At 44.2% G+C, this 19,864-nt stretch overlaps 1 protein-coding gene and 1 long non-coding RNA gene across 5 annotated transcripts; one reads left to right on the plus strand and one right to left on the minus strand.

Annotated features, from left to right (window-relative positions):
* Nucleotides 1–895: 895 nt before the first annotated feature.
* Nucleotides 896–2,016, minus strand: LOC26533188 (uncharacterized). The gene is made up of 2 exons (XR_001452216.2): nucleotides 1,383–2,016; nucleotides 896–1,316 (listed from the first exon to the last, which is right to left on the minus strand). It is a non-coding gene; the product is annotated as an uncharacterized lncRNA (long non-coding RNA).
* A 5,031-nt stretch (nucleotides 2,017–7,047) lies between these two features.
* LOC4804483 (uncharacterized) lies at nucleotides 7,048–19,609 on the plus strand. 4 transcript variants are annotated; one of them, XM_033378244.1, is made up of 4 exons: nucleotides 7,048–7,209; nucleotides 18,532–18,663; nucleotides 18,824–19,105; nucleotides 19,168–19,609. In XM_033378244.1, the coding sequence occupies exons 2-4, from the start codon at nucleotides 18,547–18,549 to the stop codon at nucleotides 19,366–19,368; spliced, it is 600 nt and encodes a 199-aa protein (XP_033234135.1). In that variant the 5' UTR covers nucleotides 7,048–7,209; nucleotides 18,532–18,546; the 3' UTR covers nucleotides 19,369–19,609. The 4 variants fall into 4 exon arrangements, with proteins under 4 accessions (XP_033234135.1, XP_015039977.1, XP_015039976.1 ...); XM_015184491.2 differs by lacking the exon at nucleotides 7,048–7,209 and adding an exon at nucleotides 8,261–8,560; XM_015184490.2 differs by lacking the exon at nucleotides 7,048–7,209 and adding an exon at nucleotides 14,237–14,413.
* The last annotated feature ends 255 nt before the right edge of the window (nucleotides 19,610–19,864 follow it).

Here is a 19,864-nt window from a genome sequence, read left to right on the forward strand (position 1 = left end):
AAGGCAAATCAATTCAAACAAAAACTAAAAATATCCACTTGGTTCAGTTGCTACTAGATGAAGGGATCCATGTTAGACAGTTCATACCAAACGTAAATCAACAAAAAGTAGGGTAAACATTAGTGGACATCGATTATTGATAATTGATTTGGGCCTTGGCCTTTCGGAATGTGACGTCTAGCATAGCCGAAGAACACGATTTGCTGGACCTGCTGGTGTCTGGACTGAAAAGGAGTATATTTTAATTGAATCACAGAATCTCTGGGAAATTTCCATAAGACAAGCAGCAGTAGCAGCAAATAAATCAATTGCTCTCGCTGGATAACAAGACTTGAGCCCAATGCCATTGCTCGCTTATTTATTTGCACAAGCGATAAGACATTAAAAGACTTCGCTCTCCCCTTCCGGCATCCAAAGTGGGAGCTGAAGTCCGTAATGCGCTTAAGTCCGGCACAAAGTCCGTGTTGAATCTGCAAAGTGAACATTGTAAAACGGATAGCGGAAAAGGCAAAGAAGCAGGCAGAATGGGATGGGATGGGAGGCGAACCCAAAAAAGGAGCTTCCAGCAACAATTTATAGCTGGAAGAAACTAAAGATTGAGACCCTGGGATGGGACTTCATTCTCCCACCGGATATGATTGTTTTGTGTGTGTGTGTACGTTTCAATCGATGACCAATTTGATGACCATGTTACGCCATCGGACCGTCCATTGGACATACTACAAAGTTGATTTGAATTTATTACAAAACGCATTTACTTTACTTTCCATCCTGATTTCCCAGGCCAGGCACGTAGCCACATGCCTATCCACCCAACCTCCGGTTCTGCTCTTCCCCCACGACCAAGCAGTGGTTAATTTTTAATCAAAATAAAGAAGAAAAAACGAAGGAAAACTACTGGCCCGGCTGGTGGACTTTGGGGCATTTAGCAGACTCAGCTGTTTGCTCCAAGTCGGAAATTGTATTTTGTCCACTTGGCTCATTTTTGTCCAAACCTCATCATTACCATCATCGTGCTTATCGGTCCCCGTCATCAGCAGCAGCTACAGCTCCTCCTCCAGGTTCAGTTCCTGTTTCAGTAAGTCATGCAAACTGTTACTTGATAAGTCCATTGCATTTGGGGGGGATGGATGGTTACAGTAAGTTGGCGAAACTTCTCCACTGAGAGAATGCGGTTGTATAGGCCAGGACTTTAAAACATTCCCACAACTTCTAAGAGGGAGAGAGAGAGAAGAAGAACCTGTTGAACATCACACTAGAGACCCTCGATCAAGATCTTCCATATTCTTTCGGCAGTAGGTGAGTCAATACATATACTGTGGAAATAATCATCTTTACCAAGAAACATATAAACAAACATCATTCTTGGCATTGGTTTCTACCGGTTGATCTCTCTGTGTGGAAACACCGATTATTTGAAGGAATGTCTACGTCTTCCAAGGAACCGAGCTTAGCCGTGGTGTCACCGCGTCTATTGGGTGTGGGTGCTTGTTCAGAGCCTTAGTGCAGAGCAAGCATTTCCCTCAGTGCGTGGCACTCATCAGCTGGAGTACTCATTGGCCACTTCCTCTCCTTCCTCTCCCCCCACCACCTCTCTCGGGCTTTAGACAGAACGAGTAATTTGTTGTCAGGCAAAATGTTAATAAGGCAGCAAGTTGCTGCTGCTGCTGCTGCGGCGGCTGTTGCTGTGGAAGCCACAAGTGGCCAACGTGCTTGCCGACGGCAATGGGAATAGGGAATCTTGAAGGGAATGCTGCAGTCCTTGAGCATCCAGTGGAGTATGTACGTGGGGCCACTTCAACTGTTACACCAAAAGACGATATAACCACTGAACTCAAGTTTACTGGCCTCCAACAGGTGAAAGTGAATCGATTTTCCCCTTTTACCCGTGCACAGAGCACAGTCCTGGCCAACTTAAGCAGTACTTATTGTTTGGCAAACTTTATATTTAATTAGTAGCAATCGCCTGCTGGGGAGGGAGGGCGGAATCAGTTCTGAATCCAAACGAAAACTCCCAGCAGCTTTGACTCGAAATAAACAGTTTCTCCTCATGTCGAAGGAGCCTCGAAAGTTTCAAAATTATCACGCAAATCAAAAGAAAAAAATTCCACGAAACTATTTTGGACAAAACTTTTGTCAATGGCTTAACTTGCCCCAGTGGCCGCATTTGTGGCAGAGAGAGATGTGAGAGGGGGCAGGGGCAGGGGCAGGCGCCCGTTGAGTACTCAAGTAAATTACAAGCTTTCATAGTCTTGGATTATTTAACCGCTGCAAGGAGTAGCTGTTGGAGTGTGTGGAACAAGTGTTATCAAAACACCCACACACACTCTCCCGCACGCACTCAGGCGCACAGGATAGTGGCAAACAGGATGGCAAACAGGATCCATATGGTTTCGTATAAAGAGGGAAATTTTACAACCAGCATAAGAAAGTCACTTAACGTGGGGCAATGGCACATTATGTGGCTAAGAAAGGGCCAGAGCCAGTGGCAGTGGCTGTGGCAAGGGCAGTGGGCCGAGAGGCTCGAGCGATGTGGCGACTGAAAGTTAATTTTGGCCGGAAAACGTAAGCCAACCAAAATGTGTGCACAAAACGAGCAGGAAAGCGGAATTCCACTAACACTGTGGCAGGAGGCTGTTCTGGTAAGGCAGGACGAGCAGAGAGTAAAAACATTTTGCCTAAACTATGCCATTAACATAGAAAACTTTCATACCAGACGTAGCTCTCAATTCTTCCACCTCATACCTCTCCCTCTCCCTCTCTGTCTCCCTACCATTCACTCTCCTCACTTAGCTTTCCAGCCGACTCTTCGAAGCACGTAAATACTTGCCAGAAACTTGCACGAATTAACAACACAAAGTTTGTCCTGCTTGTGTGACGGAAAACTTGGATAAAATAATACAAAACTGCCACTGGCAAGTGACAATAACAGGGAAGAGTGAGCAAGAGGGGTGAATAAAGATAGACAGAGAGGGCAGAGGGACATATGCTTCATCAGCAGAGTTTGTCCGTTTCGGCAGATGGTGAAAAGGATTGCGCCTGAGAGGAACTGAAAGCCAGTGTTCAGTCCTTGGCCCTCAGTCTCCAGTCACCAGTCAGCAGACTTTACTGTTTAGTGCCAAATGTCAAACAATTTGTGGTCTCCGAATCTACCCCACTCTCTCTCTCCTGTTGTATTTGAAGTTCTGGCCTACAGGCTATTGGCCAAAGTACGAGTATTTATAGCTGAAAACTTTATGACTGCCAAGACCAGACCTAAGCCAACGTCCATAAAAAGCAAAGCACTGCTTTCTGCGCTCCGTTCTCCGTGCTCTGTGCTCCGTGCTCTGTGCTCCGTGCTGCTTAATGTTTTCTGTGTGCTGGGCGCTCCTCCTCCTCCTCCTCCTCCTCCGCCAACAGTCTAACCGCATAATTGCCGCTAAAGAGTGTTTCGTGTCCAATGCGGATTTTAGTCTGGTCCAACTATAACTCATTATGGCTAATGAGTGTTATTTGTGCCCTGCGGCAGCGCCAGCCTTCATTTTGCATGGGCGTAGCAAGGCGAAAGGTCGCAAAATTCGTAGAACGATTATGGGTACTACTCGTCGCAGACAGACACAGCCAAACAGATCTTCACTCTGGCCAAAGAGATAACATTTAACTGACAACAAAAGCGACAACAAGCGACAGCTCTTGTCAACTGCGTGCCAGAGAGAGACGTGCCTAGAGAAAAAGTGAAAAAGAGGGTTAAATCCTTAATCCGAGTGGTCTACACGGAGTTGGCTTGCATGAATTTCGAATTCAATGAACCACATTTTTCTGTACTCTCGTCTCGTCAGATGAGAGGTCCTACTTTTTATGCTGATCACCAAGTTGTCGACCTGTTGCTCCATTGAGGGGCAATAAAACAAAAAGAATTAAGAATTAAGAGATCGCATAAATTGTTTTTATTGTTTTTTCTTAAATGGGGTGGTTACGAGGAGGCCTGCAACTGACTTTTATCACATGTAAATGGAGGCAAATGTAAGGCAGTAGGAATAAACGTGGCCAAAAGACACATGCATAATACATATTACGTATACGTATGTATATGAACGAGACTGAACGAAAGGAATGAATAAACGAAATAAATAAATAAGGAGGCGCAACAGTCTCATCGATTTTCTCGCATTACAAGGGCTCAATTCGGAGGCGAGGCAGCTTCACGTGTCATCCCCAATTTGGGGATCTGGGGGCAGTGCAAACACAACAATTGAAATTTTAAATGGCGCACTGACAATGGCAATAATGAGATGATAATCGCGAGGGCGATGGCAAGGACATTTATGCTGATGACGTATGGCAACTCTCATTTCCTCTTACACACCCCCCCTTGAGAACTCTTCGGTTGGCCTGAAAGCTGATAACGTGTGATTTAATGTATTTTTAACGGGTTTTAATCCGATTTACAGTTTAACGGGGCGTATTATTTTGGGGCCGACTCTGCAATGGGTCTCTCCCTCCACTTCAGATTCCTTTTCTTTGACTTGAGCATTTGACTCATGACCAACTCGTCCTGGATCCGTGCTCAAGTGAAAATGAGATTTCCATATTAATTGATGCTGGGGGAACGAAATGCATGCCACAAACCTCTAACCACCGAAAGCTTTCAGTATTTGCGTGAAATATGGATGGAAAATCAATGCAAAATATATATTTGTAGCTCTCGTTGTGTCAACCGCATGTCAATCAAGGTCAGCGCAAATGCACAAAAATTGGAAGCCATCAATTTATGCAGCTCTAAATAGGCTACTTCCATATGGGTATGATTGAAGTTTGAATACCCTGAGCAGTGCCCCAAAAGCAAGATCTATTCAATATCCTCAAGGGTATTTGAATTATTTTAAACATATCCTTCTGCTGAATCTTCAAAGGATACAAACGATATAATCGGCTCAATATTAGTTCTTCAGTATGAAAATGATTGCTTTATCTCTGTATCGGCTGCCGCAAATTGTGGCAATCAATGCAGCAGCTAATGCTCCCGCTGTTGCATGAATGCAATTCAATGCATCAACTGGGGTGAGGGCCATGCTAAATGGCCACCGGAATATGCAATTAAATCAGAATTTCTTACTGTTTTCATTTTTAAATTTAAATATCAAGCAGCTACAAATAGTTGCACACTATATCTATGACAACCTTGACATATTTCGAGCGATAGGTTGTTGAGATTGTTACGGCCAGAGATATGTATTTGCTAAAATCACATTAAATTGCCCAAGCAATTTAAACCTCATTTTGTGATCATCAAATGCCTGGTAGATGAGCCTCATGGTGGGACATTGTGGAGGCAGTCAGCGGAACGTAGATACCAGAATAATTGCAGACAGAGATGGAGACAAAGTGGCAAAGGGGGGATGTAGGGATGGAGGGTGGTACTCGTGGAAAGAGAAGCCAAGCCAAATTTGACATTTCATTGAAGGCAGACGCTAGTAACAGGCAGGTGCCCGCCTACCCTATAATCCAGGGTCAATTCATTCGGATCTAGGCTCCGACAAACAACCATTTTGCAGGATTTACCTATACAACTTAATTTCCTAAGCATCCTTAAAAAGTTTGACTCCAACTGCCATAGCGACCGCCATTTCTATTTTATTTCGATTGCTCTGTTTAGTGTCTCGTCCTTTGGACACACAGACACATAGACATCAGCAAAAAGTCAAGCTGAAGACAGGCAATTATTTTTTGCACTTCACTTAATGTAATCAATCAGAAACGAATCGTTTCGATTGTGATATTTCTCAAAGCTTGAGACAGAGCGAAACATTTGACCAAAAAAGAGCTGGATAAATGGAACCAATTACGAAAATTAGACAAGAGCTAGACGTCTCATTTGACTCACTGAGTTTTGCGGTTAAAGTTTTGTGACACGCGTACAATCTCGCCGGCTTGTTGGCTTCGAGCAAACACATTACATGCCTCGACTCAATGACGCACAGCCTCACACACGGGACCCAAGAAGCGACAAAGCCAAGCCCAACTTCACGTAACTCAGGTCTTAAGATGTTTATGTTTAAGGTCACGGGCTGGCAATTATAAAAGACTGCGTGCGGTTAAAAATAAACTTGAAAAATAATGTACGGGGCGGGGCGTGTACTTGGCGACATCCACTGAGTAGATTCGCATAATTGCAAGCCAAACAAAACCAAGAAGCAACAGCTGGTAAGTGCGAAATAAATCCGAGACTTATATCTGGCCCAAGCTCTTGCCAGAATTTCCGCTTTCACATACCCAGTAGAAATGGGGTCTTTTCGTGTATGAGTAATCTTTATGCATTCTATATTCTACCTCTAAGTGCAAATAAAATAAATGAAATTTCTTTGTAGCATTGATGCTTCAGTAGAGAGTATATACGAATGTCGAGAGACGATTTTAGCAAGTACGTATAATGCGTTTCCTGTGTTTGTGTATTCTGTGACCACAGCATTGAAGATGAACCTGGAGCTGGAATAATAATCCTTGCAATAATGTTGTTGATTACTACCACACAGAGCGGGAGAGGGCGAGGGAGAGGGAGAGCTGGTACCGAAATTGAATTGCCAAATGGATTCACGTGTGTGTGATTCACATGCCCAATCTCTATCCAATCACATTCATCTGTGTCGGCCGTCCGATGCCTGCACATCTTGCGATTATTCAAGCATTTCCGGGGACGGGGAACCTTGTTCCGAAATAGAATCACGTACAGGACCAGGACCAATTATTGTCCTCGGCCCCCAATTTATTATGCAGGAAGTCAGTGTGCGAATTAAACTCCAATTTGATTGGGCGCACATCTCATCCCGGATCGGCCAAAATCATTAGCGACTGGTTTTTTTTTTTTGCTATCGATTTTTTGCTCTTTTCTGATTTATCATTTGTCATGCCCTGAATCACATAGAGTTTATTTTTTCTGTTGTTTCAAATGGGCGAGCAATTAAGAGCCGACCATGCAAATGGTTCAATAAATATCAATAAATTTCACCAGCAATTGCTGCATTTGCCAATAAATAACAATGGATCCGAGAGGGCGAATGTCAGTCAGGCAAAGTTTCTAGACCACCGAGCACACAGTGTGAATGGAACAAGTAGCCGTCTAAAGAGTACGAGAATCCGGAAAAATTTACAGAAAAGCTGAGTCCTGCAACCGCCACTGCAGCCACCCGCCTTCCGGACAACAAATCAAGTGCGAAACAAATCGCAAGCAAGGTAACTACTACAAATATTTGCACCCCCAACCCCACACCAGCAGATATGTGTCCCCTCGGGTCGAGTGATGCACCCGCCTGGACTGAGGCCAAGTGAAAGTTGTGGCCCCGTCCCGCCCTTGGGGGTGCGATCCACCACTGCACTGTGTGTTTTTTTGACTGCATGGCCAATTGATTGCGGCATAGGCGGAAAAGAAAGTCCGCAATTTGCCACCGCCTCAAAGACGTCAATGACCGGGCCAAAAAAAACCAGCAGCTCACTCGAGTGCGAGTATATGTAGTTACTAATCGGTTACACAGCACGGCGTTTTTTAAAGAGCCCCCGTCAAGCAATCGTACCCCAGAGCCAGCGGCAACGGCTACTAATCAGTTAGCCTCTTATGCCTGACTGCTGCCTTTTCACACTCGACAGAAAATCAACAGAGATAGAAAAAACTTGAAAATAGTTGCAAAAGGGGGAGCGCATTATGAAGCCAGAATATTGGATACCCTTGATTCGATATCGAAATTAAATAAGCCATGAAGTGGATTATTCAATTGAGTTTCTATGACGAATATGATCGATATCCCATCCCACTTTTCTGCCCGTTAAAATCCCCATTCGGGAAAAGGTATCCAGCTCACGATCTATAGCAAGTCTGCCCGATCGTCATCCTCATCGTCATCGTCGACATCTGTCTGCACAGAGCGTAATTTTTTCGACTGCGCACGCGCACAGCTGAGCTACGTGCTCGGATACCCATGCCCCCGGGCCCTTTATCCACCTACCAATCCTCCTGCTGGCTGCCCATAGCAAACACGTTAGGCGCCGACCGAGACTGAAAAACTCGCCCAGCAACCCGCTCCCGCTAAGCGCCCGCTTGTTAAGCTGCTCACTACAAATGCGAGAAAAAGAAAGAAAAAATAAAACGAAACGAAACGAAAAGAAAAAGAAAACAAAACGTGAGACGCTTCGTTGCCGGCTTGAGTTGACCAGGCCAGGAGAGGCTTGGAGCTTGGGGCTTGGAGCTTGAGTGTTGGTAAGAGACTCTTAAGTGCTTGGCTTTCAGTTCAGTTGCGAATTTCATACAACGCGAGACGGTTGAGCATTGAGCGCCGCTAGAATTCGGAAAGATACACTACTTCATTCCACAAAGAGTCACCAAAAAAAAAAGAAAAAATACGTTTCGCGATTAAGCGGAAATTAGTCAAGCAAATAATAATAAATTATTCATCTTTGTCCGTCCGTGCGAGTGAGTTTGTGCTCGCGTGCAGTCTCAAGTGAAAAGTGCTTCAAGTGTGTTTTGGGGGCAGACCAGATCAGACAAAAAGACAGCCCCAAGATGATTGAGAGACGCAGTCAACTGGACAAGGTAAGGCGTTCGGCCAGTGTCCGACCACAAATGGAAGACCCTCCAGTTGTTCCCGACTCTATGCTTAGAGAAGACAATATCCTCATCGAGTTCCACACAAACTAGAACTCCATTTCATAATCTGGAGCCCATTAAATATGACCTAAATGCGTGAAAACTTTTTCTCTGTGACCTGCGAACACTTTGTGGAAAACTTTATCACTCGTTTTGGTTGAAAGTTTTTCGCAAATGGCAAAAAGGTAGAGAGGGAATTTTATTTCCCACCGTTAAAATGACTGGGAACTGAGTTGGGAATCTTAAAACAAAAGCATTTAATTGCGGAGAGGGACAACAGTATCCCCCACTAACTTAAGACCTGTAAATATCTGTTTTGAAAACCTCTTAGAGTATACAAAAAATTGGTGTGCCCAATGGGAGTTATCTCTTATGTTAATGGCTGCTCAATCAGCTTGATATTTATTCTAATGATACAATGATACAAGGCTTGGGACGGTTTTTGGTTTTCTGATTGCGATCACAGTGGAGCTGGGGGAGACTTTGGGATGGACAATGACAGAGAGCCGATTTCTGTCTGGGACTCACATAGTTGCCGAAGCAACCCGTTCAGGTTTTATTTTCTTACGAGTCTTTGTTCAATTTGTTTGGCAAACTGATTAATTCTTGGCCATGTGCTAGGTTTTCTTTCGGGTTCTGGTTCTTAGCGGCATGATGATAACAAGATCTGAGAACTCTGTTCTGTTCTGTTCTGTTCTGTTCTGTTCTGTTCTTCATCATCTGCTATCTAAATATTCGCAAATATACTCGTATCGTCATCTGTTTCTGTTTCATTGTCTGGTCTGTCCGTTGTTGTTTTCTTCGCATACTTGGAAATGATTCAGACTCATTTGCATATGTTTGGCAGTTATAACTTTTGCTTTTATTTGCATTTTTCGGGCCTCGCTGCTAACATTTTTTTCTTTAAATTCTAATTAATTATGTGCGTGTCAAATTACGTAAGAGATTCAGACGCAACGAAAGTAAACGCTGGTATAATTTATGCAAATGGTCGGCCAGAACAGCGGCCCGCTGCGATTACAACGAGTATTTTAAGCCCCCAATGTGCACCGGAAATCGAAGTGCGGTGTCCCGATGTGACGGCATTTTTGGCCAACTGATCGATATATTTAGACGTTTAGGCACGATTGGACGTCAGAAGCCGGGTGGATCTGCGTCATGGGGCATGCGCAGCTGCATATAGAGTGGGCCTTGAGTGGGTTTCGGGAGCTGCATATAAGGAATATGTATCTATTCTTCCAAGTTCTAAGCCAGTAGATTGGACCGGCGTTCAAATGTGATCTATGTCACGTAGTCCCCCAGCCACAATCAAGCAAAGTATAAGCGGGGATAAAGCGTAGTACATAGAGCATTAATCTCTCTGTCTCTCCAACTCTTTTTTTCTTTCTATCTCTCTCTCTCTCTATGCTTTAACCCATGGAGAGCTGGTTTGCCTCGTTCTCGCTTTTCATTATTAATGAGACCCAGAGCACACTGAGAGCAATTAAGCTAATAACAAAAACAATTGTACTCTACAGAGTAAGCCAAAACTAAACAGAGCGATGAAGAGATAAGATAGGATGAGTCAGGGAAAAAGAAAGAGAAACAGAGCGAGGCAAGATGAGTCAGAGAAAGAGATTGTAATAAAAATGGCAAGGCAATTAGAGGCCAAAAAAAATAAAACAGAAAAGGCAACAGAAACAGAAAACAAGTGCAACAGGATTTCATTGCAAAGTTCTTTAGATTAAATATGAAGAATGCAATGCTTCCATTAAAACCTATATATAAACTGTAGATTGTTGACCGGATAAGAGCATATCATTTAAAAGGCAGTATGGTCAATGTCTGGCGGCTGGAATGAATATAATAAATCAATCAACGCACCAGGCGGGACCCGTTCTGTCTGTCCCTGGATTTCCCCCTATATATTCCACCATGAGGTCTGCCGTTTCTATCCGCATTAGCATACTCAATAATTACCAGCATTTCAGTTCACTTCTAGTAAAGCCAATGGCAGCAAAATATGGCCAAAGCTTAAATGTAAAATAAACGGATCCAGATCTGAGAACACACAATGAAATGTTGCGTACAAAATTTGGATATGCAGCTAATTGATAAGTGCGCTTAAGTTGATTAGTAGCGGAGCCAGAGGCCGCATTTAAATTAATTAAGGACTGGCCCCCCACAGGCAAACACACGGCATCGCGCACTCGAATCCCGCGATCTCTTCCACTCCATCACCCTCAACCTCAGCTGCAGCGTGTTAATAGACTCTTTTGCAGAGGTGGTATGGGCGTTCAATTTAATTAAATTTACACACACAGACGAACGCAGATATGGGATATGGGATTTTTGCAGAACCATTAAATAAATTACTTCTTTGCTGCGGCTTTTGCCGAGCTTCAGTTGCGCATTTATTGCTGCATTCCAAGAATTGGATTAAATGTAATCAAATGTCTCCGGGCGCTTTTCCTCTATGTTCTCCCGCCTCAGGATGCACGTTAATTAATTCAAATTAATTACATGGATTGTTTGGGCATAAAGTGGTTGTCATTCCTGTGGCACCGCGAGTGGAGAGAGGGCCATTAATTAGTTAGTTGATTGACGATAGCATTGCCACGCCCTCTTCGCTAACTGCTATCTCACCTGCCCCTCTGATCAGCGCTCTCGCGGCACTAGTTAAACGCGACTTCGTCGTACCTAATCTTTGATTATATTCTCAACCCCGATGGTGGGGCAGACAACCCACCGATGCACGCACCTAAACCACCAGTAAAACTTTTCTGGGGGGGTAATTAACTCAGCGGACACAAAACAACATACAAAATAATTGTCATATGCGGGAACAACAAAACAATAGTAAAAGCAACAAAGAGCAGGTCGCTAAACAAATAATCAAATGCTCTTAAGCTATGAAAAAATGGCAGGTATGGGAGATAATCATTTGTATTATTTGTATTTTTTTCCCCCACTCCTTACTTAATATTTATCTGCACGTGTGCGTTCGTAGCAAAAGTGGGTGGTGCCAGGGGGCATGACAGAATAGCTAAAAATATCCACTTCATCCAAAGCGTTCCGCTAAAAGGTCACGTTCAAAAACAATCGCCAGATTCTGCTCCACAAAAAAAGAGCAGAGGGAAAACACCCACAACAAGAGCGAAAGAGTGCTAAAATGCTAAAGTGTAGAATATAAATGTGTAAAGAGCGTATAGAGTGTAAAAGTGGGAATGAAATTAATTCAAAAACTGACACTCACATACACCATGGCAATGTCAAGGTCCGACACACTCACTCTCTATCCCTCTCTCTCTCTTCTGGCAGTGTCTCCTCTTCCGATATGCAAAGGCAGCTAATGAGGTTTGTCTTCCACTTTATACAGTAAAACCCCATGACCCTGAGCAATGTCAGGGGCCTGGCTCTGCTCCGGGGGCCTGTGGTAGTTGTTGCTGCTGCGGGAGCATAAGTGTGACCAGCGAAATACGAGTATACAGAGCAAAAAATAGGTGCAAAAACCAAGTTAAATGCTGTTTGTTATAGTCGTACCCATGCAGAGGGTATTACGAATTTGATCAGATGTTTGCAACGCAGAGAAGTCAATGAAGTACTTTTGATCAATCATCTGTCTCCCCTTGTTCGTTGCTCCCCTACATGGTTAGTCCCTTCATTTCTATACTCGTACTGTACTATTTAAAATATATTCCATAGAAAGTGTATCAAATGCTTCGGTAGGCTATTGCTGATATTTCTGTTGCTGTGCTCGTTGTTTGGCTATTCAAATTTTATGCATTGTCAGCAGACAACAAAACAGTTTAGACACTCACACAGTGTTTAAGAACAGGGTGTTGTTGTTTGGTGGGGAAGGAGGGGCCTGCCAACCAAACCAACCAGCCGAACATACAATTCAATTTAACGCTTTGAGCTGCCTGGTTATTTGGTTTTCTAGTTCAAGTTGAGGGTCAATAACTGTTGGCCTGCATCCAACTGAAAAGTTTGGACATCGCCACGACTACGGCTAAGGCTTAGTGTATGCATATGGCTATGGCTGAGTGTTGATTTACAATTTGTACAATTGGCAAACAAATATTGTTGAATTGAATGGCGGAAAAAACACAAATGCAAATAGCCGCATCTGATTGTAGACCCTCTCATCAGACAGCAGCACTGAAACTTCAGCCAAACATTCGCCGCTCCCTCCCATCTGTCTGTCTGTTGATATTTAGCAAGGGCAAGCTGCGGGTGTGCCGTGAGAGAGGGACTGGAGGTGGGAGGTGGGAAGTGGGATGTGGGAGGTGGAAGAAAGGCAACCCACTGACTCAGGGCCCGGTTCAACGTGATTCATACTTGGTTGAATGCTTTACAAATCTTGTTTGCCTGCGACTTAATGCATTTCGAGGGTAAAGGTTAAGCAGTCAAAGGGTCGGCAAGCAAAAGAGGAGGAAAAAAGGAGAAAGAGAGATGGGATGTGATGGGAATATTACACGTGACTTGCTTTGAGGCAGATTAGCACTTGTATACTCGCATTGAATCGACATTCGAGGACAGCGTACCGTCTGTGTACTTATTTATGTGAGTGCGCATTGATTACCCTCAATATACGAACGGTTAATAAAGTACTTTTAAAAGTTGATTCCAATTAGCACATTGGGGTAGATCATGCCGGTCTCCGAGCCGGTTTACTTTAAGTAAATAATGAACCTAGTACAAATAGAAGAAAGAGGGGAAATCATATTTTCGAAAGAAAGAAACAAAACTGATAGATGAATGTGCACGAACAATAACCTGAAAGTATGGAAATATGAAATCGCTATCGCTGTGGGCAACAAACATTTTTGAGCCATGTAACTTGTTACTTAGCACAAAAATACCCAAAAATTCTCGAGAAATGTCTAAACTCTTTTCTGGATTTACTTCCATACTCTTTTAAGCTTCCCCCAATCCCCCATCGCACTTGCATCTCGTACATTTTTGCATATTCAATGTCGATATTGGGCTACCGCTGGATTTCTGGTTCTGTACGGAGTTTATTATTTAGTATGCAGGCAGGCGGCCTGACGAGTTCAAGGCGGTTCCGGTAGATCCCAACTGCAAATGCACACACAACCAATCATCATCATTATCATCATCATCATCATCATCTGAAATATAGGTTTTTATTGTAGTGGAACGAGACCTGTCGTCGAAACTCGGTCAAACCGACGGTGAGCCGAGCCAGATCAGGTAGGTTCAGTGAACTGCAATGAACTACAGATACTCGTACTCTGCGGATTCTCTCTGGCATTGAGAGCGGTGAGCAATCGATAGGGAGAAACTGAAACTGAAACTGAAGCTGAAGCTGAAGCTAGCTCTCCATTCCCGTGGGCGATGCTAGCAAAAAGTGTGTCAGGCAATTACATTGAAAGCTTGACTGTCAGCTTTTCCTAAACCAGTTTATGGTTAAAAGCGGCACACGAAATCACCAACAGAAGCAGCAGCGAGAAAGCTGTGCAAAGAAGTGCTCTCTCGCGTGCTCTCTCTCTCTCCCTTTTCGATCATGTGCAAACTTTTACATTGACTGCAGGCAGCGCTGACTGCGACTGCGACTGCGACTGCATGATTAGCTGTAGTTGTACCTGTAAAAGTGGGCTACGTGATGAAATATAAGCAGCGCATGCGCTGCCCGCTGCCAGTCGTCGCGCAGCCGCTCACATGTGTGCACTTCTCAGAACTCTCGTACTGGAGCTCTGGCAATAGTTCTGGCCGCGTTTCCCACTCTACATTCTCATAAACTAAACTGCCAAAATGGCTTCCACTCCGGCACGCAGTGTCTACATCACGAACGAGGTGAGTTTCCTGCTTTGCCAAAAAAAAATAAATAAATGCCAGCCAGAGAGAGGAGGGGAGAACGGAATACAAAAAGAATATGAAATAAATTATAAAGACGCCCGCAGGCACTTCTGATGAGTGCCCTGGCAGCTAATTAGTGCTGCCTCATTAAAACCAAACCAAAACCAAATGAAACCAAACGAAACTGTTGCTTGGACACTCCACCGTAGACCCGAGAACGCTACGCGACTTAGATCCCATGGAGCAAGCGGTGGTTGCGACCCACAAACATGGGAAAACGAAAGGGAACCTGAGAATAGTCGGGCAGCAGCCACTGCCACTTGAATGTAATTGCGAAACAAAAGCGTCGTTTATGCCGGGAACTCAACTCGCAGAGGTCAGAGGGCTATTGCACAAACACCATCCCATTCGGATCCCTTTCCCTATCCCTATCCTGTGACCAGCCAAGGCGCAAAATATCTAAATTAATAATCAATGAAAACAATTAGCGCATAGACAAACAGCGGGCATATTTGAGAGAACTCGTTTTCAACACTTTTGCTTTTGCCGCCGCTGTTGGTGCTCTGGCTAAGCCTTTGGCCCAGGGCCTACAGCCCAGAAAACAGAACACCCATAACCAGTACCCCGATTCAATATTGGATTTGAAATGATTAGAATAAATTAGTATTCATTTTCGGCAAAGTCGGGGAACAAACAGCTGCAGGGCCCGGGCCACTCGTTCGGATCAACTTCGTCAGTGGCTCGACTCAACTCGGTTCTGGGCACGATGATATAAAAACGAATCGCTAAATTCAATAGAAAGCAACAGTAAAATTCAAACATACAACGAAAGCAAAAGCAAAAACACTGAGAGAAAAACAAATTCAAAGTTAGTCTTGGCCGCAAGCCATCAACAAATACATAAATAAGAAGGAGTCAGAAGCGTAGGCAGCGAGTCAAGACGAGAGGAGACATAACGAAAGCAAAGAAAAATCAAATGCTAATTATATACAAATTAAAAATGTGGCTAATTGTGAGTGAAATTGAGTGAAATCAAGCAAATAAAAATAAAAAGCATAATGACTAACGCAGGTCAATGGCAGCCAAGCGGGAACGAGTGAAAAAGTTATTAATATTGGGCAGTGGACTGGAAAAGTCTTAAATTGATCAAATCCAGAAATATACAGTGACTAAGCGAGGCAGTTGTGCAGCGTTTAAGTAGGGACTGATTACTCAATGATGATTGGGTTATGCTTTGACTAAGGATAAGGCGTATATAAGTACATGTGCACACCCTTTAAGTACTATATCACAGACTGTGTGGCACTGCTTGGACGAGTGTAGGCAGAGAGGTCTCCCTTCCTAATAATTAGTACTTCTCTGCCTAAGCGCAAAAGTTTAGCGACATGTAGACTGCAACTATAATTACACTTAAAGGGAAATGAGTAAGAGTCAGTTCTGATTCTGACAACCGCCCAAGCCATACCAAAATACCAACGCCCCCTATCAACGCCCTTCCAAACACCCCACCTATAGCATTTTGTTAGCAAAGTAATTACCGTTTATTGACTGTCGGCAAACAGAAACTTTTTTGTTGGCGGCCGCCTCAACTTGATGAATCTTCAAGTTCTTCAATCTCTTTGGCTGTTTGCTGGATGTATAGAATTATATTTACTATATGGATCCTTACTGGTGCCGCGCCCACGCACGGCTTGCGCCCACAAAATGGTAGCGCGGCTCTTCTGTTGGCTAGGCCCGCGTTTAGCCTATTGTTTGCTCATCTAATATTTGTCAAAAATTCTGAGTAAGAATAACGAAAAGATTATTGCGCGCTCGAATCAACAGAATGTCAGTGCCCCACACAACCCGCACACACGCGGCCACTCAAGTTCGAGTGCCGCCAAACGATGGCAACAATTGGTTGCCAAGAAGGCGTATGAGTGACATGCTGAGGAGCAAGCATAGCTCATACGCCCCGTGTGGTGGAAAAACTCGTTCCGACCAACATCGGGCCACACGCAAATCTCTTTCGCAAATACTTCATAGTGCTTTTGACCGTAATTTGATTTGGTCGAATGGAAACAAACTCAATTTGTATTGCATAAAGCAACATGCAACATTCAGCAGGCGAAAGAAAAGACCGGTAAATACTCATGCTGTCAGAACGCTCCCCTTCTACCCGTCTACCCCTTCTACCCGTCTACCCTTCTCCCAATTTTCATTCTGTGGTACTTGAGAGGTTTTTTTCATGCAAATAGAATCTGACAGAAAATGCATTCTTACGCACAATTCACTTAGTGTGGAATGTGTGTGTGTACGTGTGTACGAGTATCTGTGTGTTTCGGTGGCTTTGCATATAAATCAAGCAGCAAAAGCAGCTCGAGTTCCACACACTTCGGCTCTGCCCCACTAGCAGCTTGTCCTGTAATTTATATTTGTTCAAAATAGTTTTGATGTGACTTTAATTAGAGAGAACCTTTTCCACTTTGCCCGAAGTTGCTCAGTTTGTAATAAATGGCTAACATAGTTGGGCCATCTTTATATAAATCAATGATGGAAATGTATTCAAAGTTTTCTTTGTTTCAGAGAACACTTTTCTGCTTTGCTGAATCGGAGCCAAAAAGAGTTGCCTGCGACCCAGAAAATTTTGCAACTTAAACAATCATTGTCCACTTGGTATGCGCATTATTATGCAAATGCGGATTTAACGAGAAACAAGGTCCAAACGGAATATGAATTTGATTTTCATTCGAATGAAACAACTGAATATCAAAACAGGATGTTTGTTTATTTTTATATTTCCACCCGAGTAAATCACAATGACAACTCCACGGTTGATTTGTGGCATCCGTAAATACATTTCAATCCCTTTTTTTTATTTGAGCACGGTCTATCGAGTTGTGTAAGGTTTTCAAGCTATCTGGCAAAAAGCCAAGCAGAATCTTTTGTCGACTCCCTCTCTGCCTGTCTGCGTGGGTCAAGGGTCGGGCCAAAGATACGTTCATTTGTTTAATTAAGCGGCAACATGTGGCCGTCTTTGCTTGCACCTTGCTGGCGATTTGTGTCAGGGCTGCCACAGAATCTCAAAAGTGTTGGCGGCATACAAATAAACGCTCGTTTAATTGTTTTTCGAGTAACAATTAGACAGTCGCAATTGCAGAGTCCGACCTATGGGTCTCGCAAAGTCAGTGTCAGCTGACCGATTGTCATGGCTCGTTGGATGCCATCTCCCTCTCCTCTCCTCTCATCTCGTCCTCCCTCCCTGCCGGACCTGACCCAACCTGCACTCGCTTTAATGCTTTGATTTCTGTTTTGCGAGCATTAAGTGCTGACCCCCCAGACACCCAGCCGTTGATGGATTTTTTATATATATACGTACATACTCGTATACGTCCAGTATATGCCGTGTATCTAGACATTTGGCCATTTCCAAAAGCGGGCTCAAAGTTCATTGCATTTGGACATTTTGCCTTGGATGGCTTTCGAAATTCGTGAAATTTTTTTGGCAAGGAAAATTCACTCACTGCCAAATGGAAAAGCTCGATGCATCCGCCAACAGACACAGCTTGGCAACAAAAACTGGTTACGCTTGGCAAATGCCACGCGGCAAGTTGGCCTTGGTCTAATCCACTTTTCAGAATCCCCAGCTCGTAGAATCGGCTCCCAGCAGCATCAGCAGCAGCAGCAGCAGCGGCCCCAGCCACAACAGCAGCTCCATTCAACAGCAACAGGCCGAAACAGGCGGGTAACAAATTGTGGCAGAGCTCCGGTGGCTGCCAGTGGCTGACAGTGGCTGCCGTTGCCTGGCACTCTAAAACTTGATATGTTTGGCCTACGATTAGTCCGTGAGCCATGAGCCGCATTCGGGGCCTGGGTTGCCCGCCCAGAACATTGGCCAAGTGGCAGCAGTGGAGATCGGTTGTGGAGCGGGTCGCATTGGTTGCATGACAGAAACTTGACTTTGCACCGTTTGAAAGCGGACCAAACCTAACAAGTGGCGTTCAAGTGCGCATACCGAACATTTCAAATCAGCCAAGATCAATGTGCCACAGAATGAGCTTCAACAATGATGTACTGTCTTCAATCATTCATTCATCAATCAGTGTTTAATTGAACCACTTATTCTTATTTTGCAGATAATTATCACAGCCATGGACCGATTCGTCTGGTTCGTTCTTCTGGTGGTGATGTCCCACTTGGTCACGGAGTTCACCCGCGTCTCCGGCTATGCCCGCGGCCAACGTCACGAACTTGTGCTGTTAAACGATGTAAGTCACCATGTGGCCTGTGGTAACCTGCTCACAGTTCACTTTAAACTATAAAGTGATTTTTATGGCCACAGTTGAGTGCCATTTGCTCGCTCAGCATATTCCCCCTGGCGTTGTTGTATGAGTATTCAAATTAAAATCTGAATTCCGATCTTTTCAGACGATGCTGCAACCGATGCCAGTGCAGAATATGCTGCTCTACCCCAGCCACGAGTACGGCCAGTACCAGCAGCGTCCGTCCATGAACAGCCTGCAGCAGAATGCAGCGCTCCTGTTCAGTAGCCTGGCTGCAGGGGCAGGAGCAGGTGCGGGAACAGGAGCATCTGCTGAGCCCAGCAGCAACGCCGCCATGCTGGCGGTGGGTGACAGCCAGCCTGCACACAATTCGGAGCCCAGCTATCCCCTCTTCAGTCTGCGCCCATTAATCGACAGCATTTTCGAGGTGAGCTGGCCGGGATTATTTCCATTCGAGAGTTGCTGATTTTGCATTTGAACTTTCCGCAGATTCCCATTTCGACGCTGCGGGCTGTCAACAATATGGTGGGACGTCTGACCGGTAGCTATCGGCAGGCAACGGCGGAAGTGTCGCAAAAATCTGTGGCAGAAGGAACGGCTCTGCCCTTGGGCCATCCCAGCTCCAATCCCACCGCCGATTCGAAGTTCTCCGTATCGCAGCGCAGGGCAATGCGAGAGGAGATGGCGTAACTCAAATCCCGATTAGTTTGTAGTTGTGCATGAATGTTGGCATTTCTCTAAGTGAATGCTAGAGTGTTTAACGTGTGTTTTTTTCGTGTGCATTTATATAGTTTGTTTCTTAATGTTTGACTTTTGTGATATATGTGACATTGTTGTAAGACTAGCATAAGGATGTTTATGTCCGCCCAAAAAAGAAAATCCAAAAAAACTATATGTATTTACGTTTAAAATAAATTTACAAGAAAGAAAAGACGAAAATCTCCAGATCAATGGAGCTCAAATACTGCTTGCAAGTGGTTCCAGACTAAACTCAAGTGCTTTAATTCTTGTGCCTAAAAGATGCAGCAAAAAACAACGCAAGAGATGGCAGTGCTTCTGAAACTGCATGTGCAGCCGACGACTGCTTTAATATTTCATGCGCCTAAAAGCTGCAACATTAAATCAACAACAGAGATTGCAGTGCTATTAAAACTGTGCGCAGCCCTGTTCAAAGTACATATTTTGG

This window comes from Drosophila pseudoobscura, chromosome 3 (assembly GCF_009870125.1).
Source record: "Drosophila pseudoobscura strain MV-25-SWS-2005 chromosome 3, UCI_Dpse_MV25, whole genome shotgun sequence".
In the NCBI taxonomy this organism is placed as follows: Eukaryota; Metazoa; Arthropoda; class Insecta; order Diptera; family Drosophilidae; genus Drosophila; species Drosophila pseudoobscura.

What these genes read in the sequence shown, in the direction of transcription:
- LOC4804483 (XM_015184490.2), top strand. Translation starts at nt 14,372, where the DNA reads ATGGCTTCCACTCCGGCACGCAGTGTCTACATCACGAACGAG. An exon ending in GTGTCTACATCACGAACGAG is followed by an intron (nt 14,414 to 18,531) that starts GTGAGTTTCCTG and finishes CTTATTTTGCAG; the next exon opens with ATAATTATCACAGCCATGGA. An exon ending in AACTTGTGCTGTTAAACGAT is followed by an intron (nt 18,664 to 18,823) that starts GTAAGTCACCAT and finishes CGATCTTTTCAG; the next exon opens with ACGATGCTGCAACCGATGCC.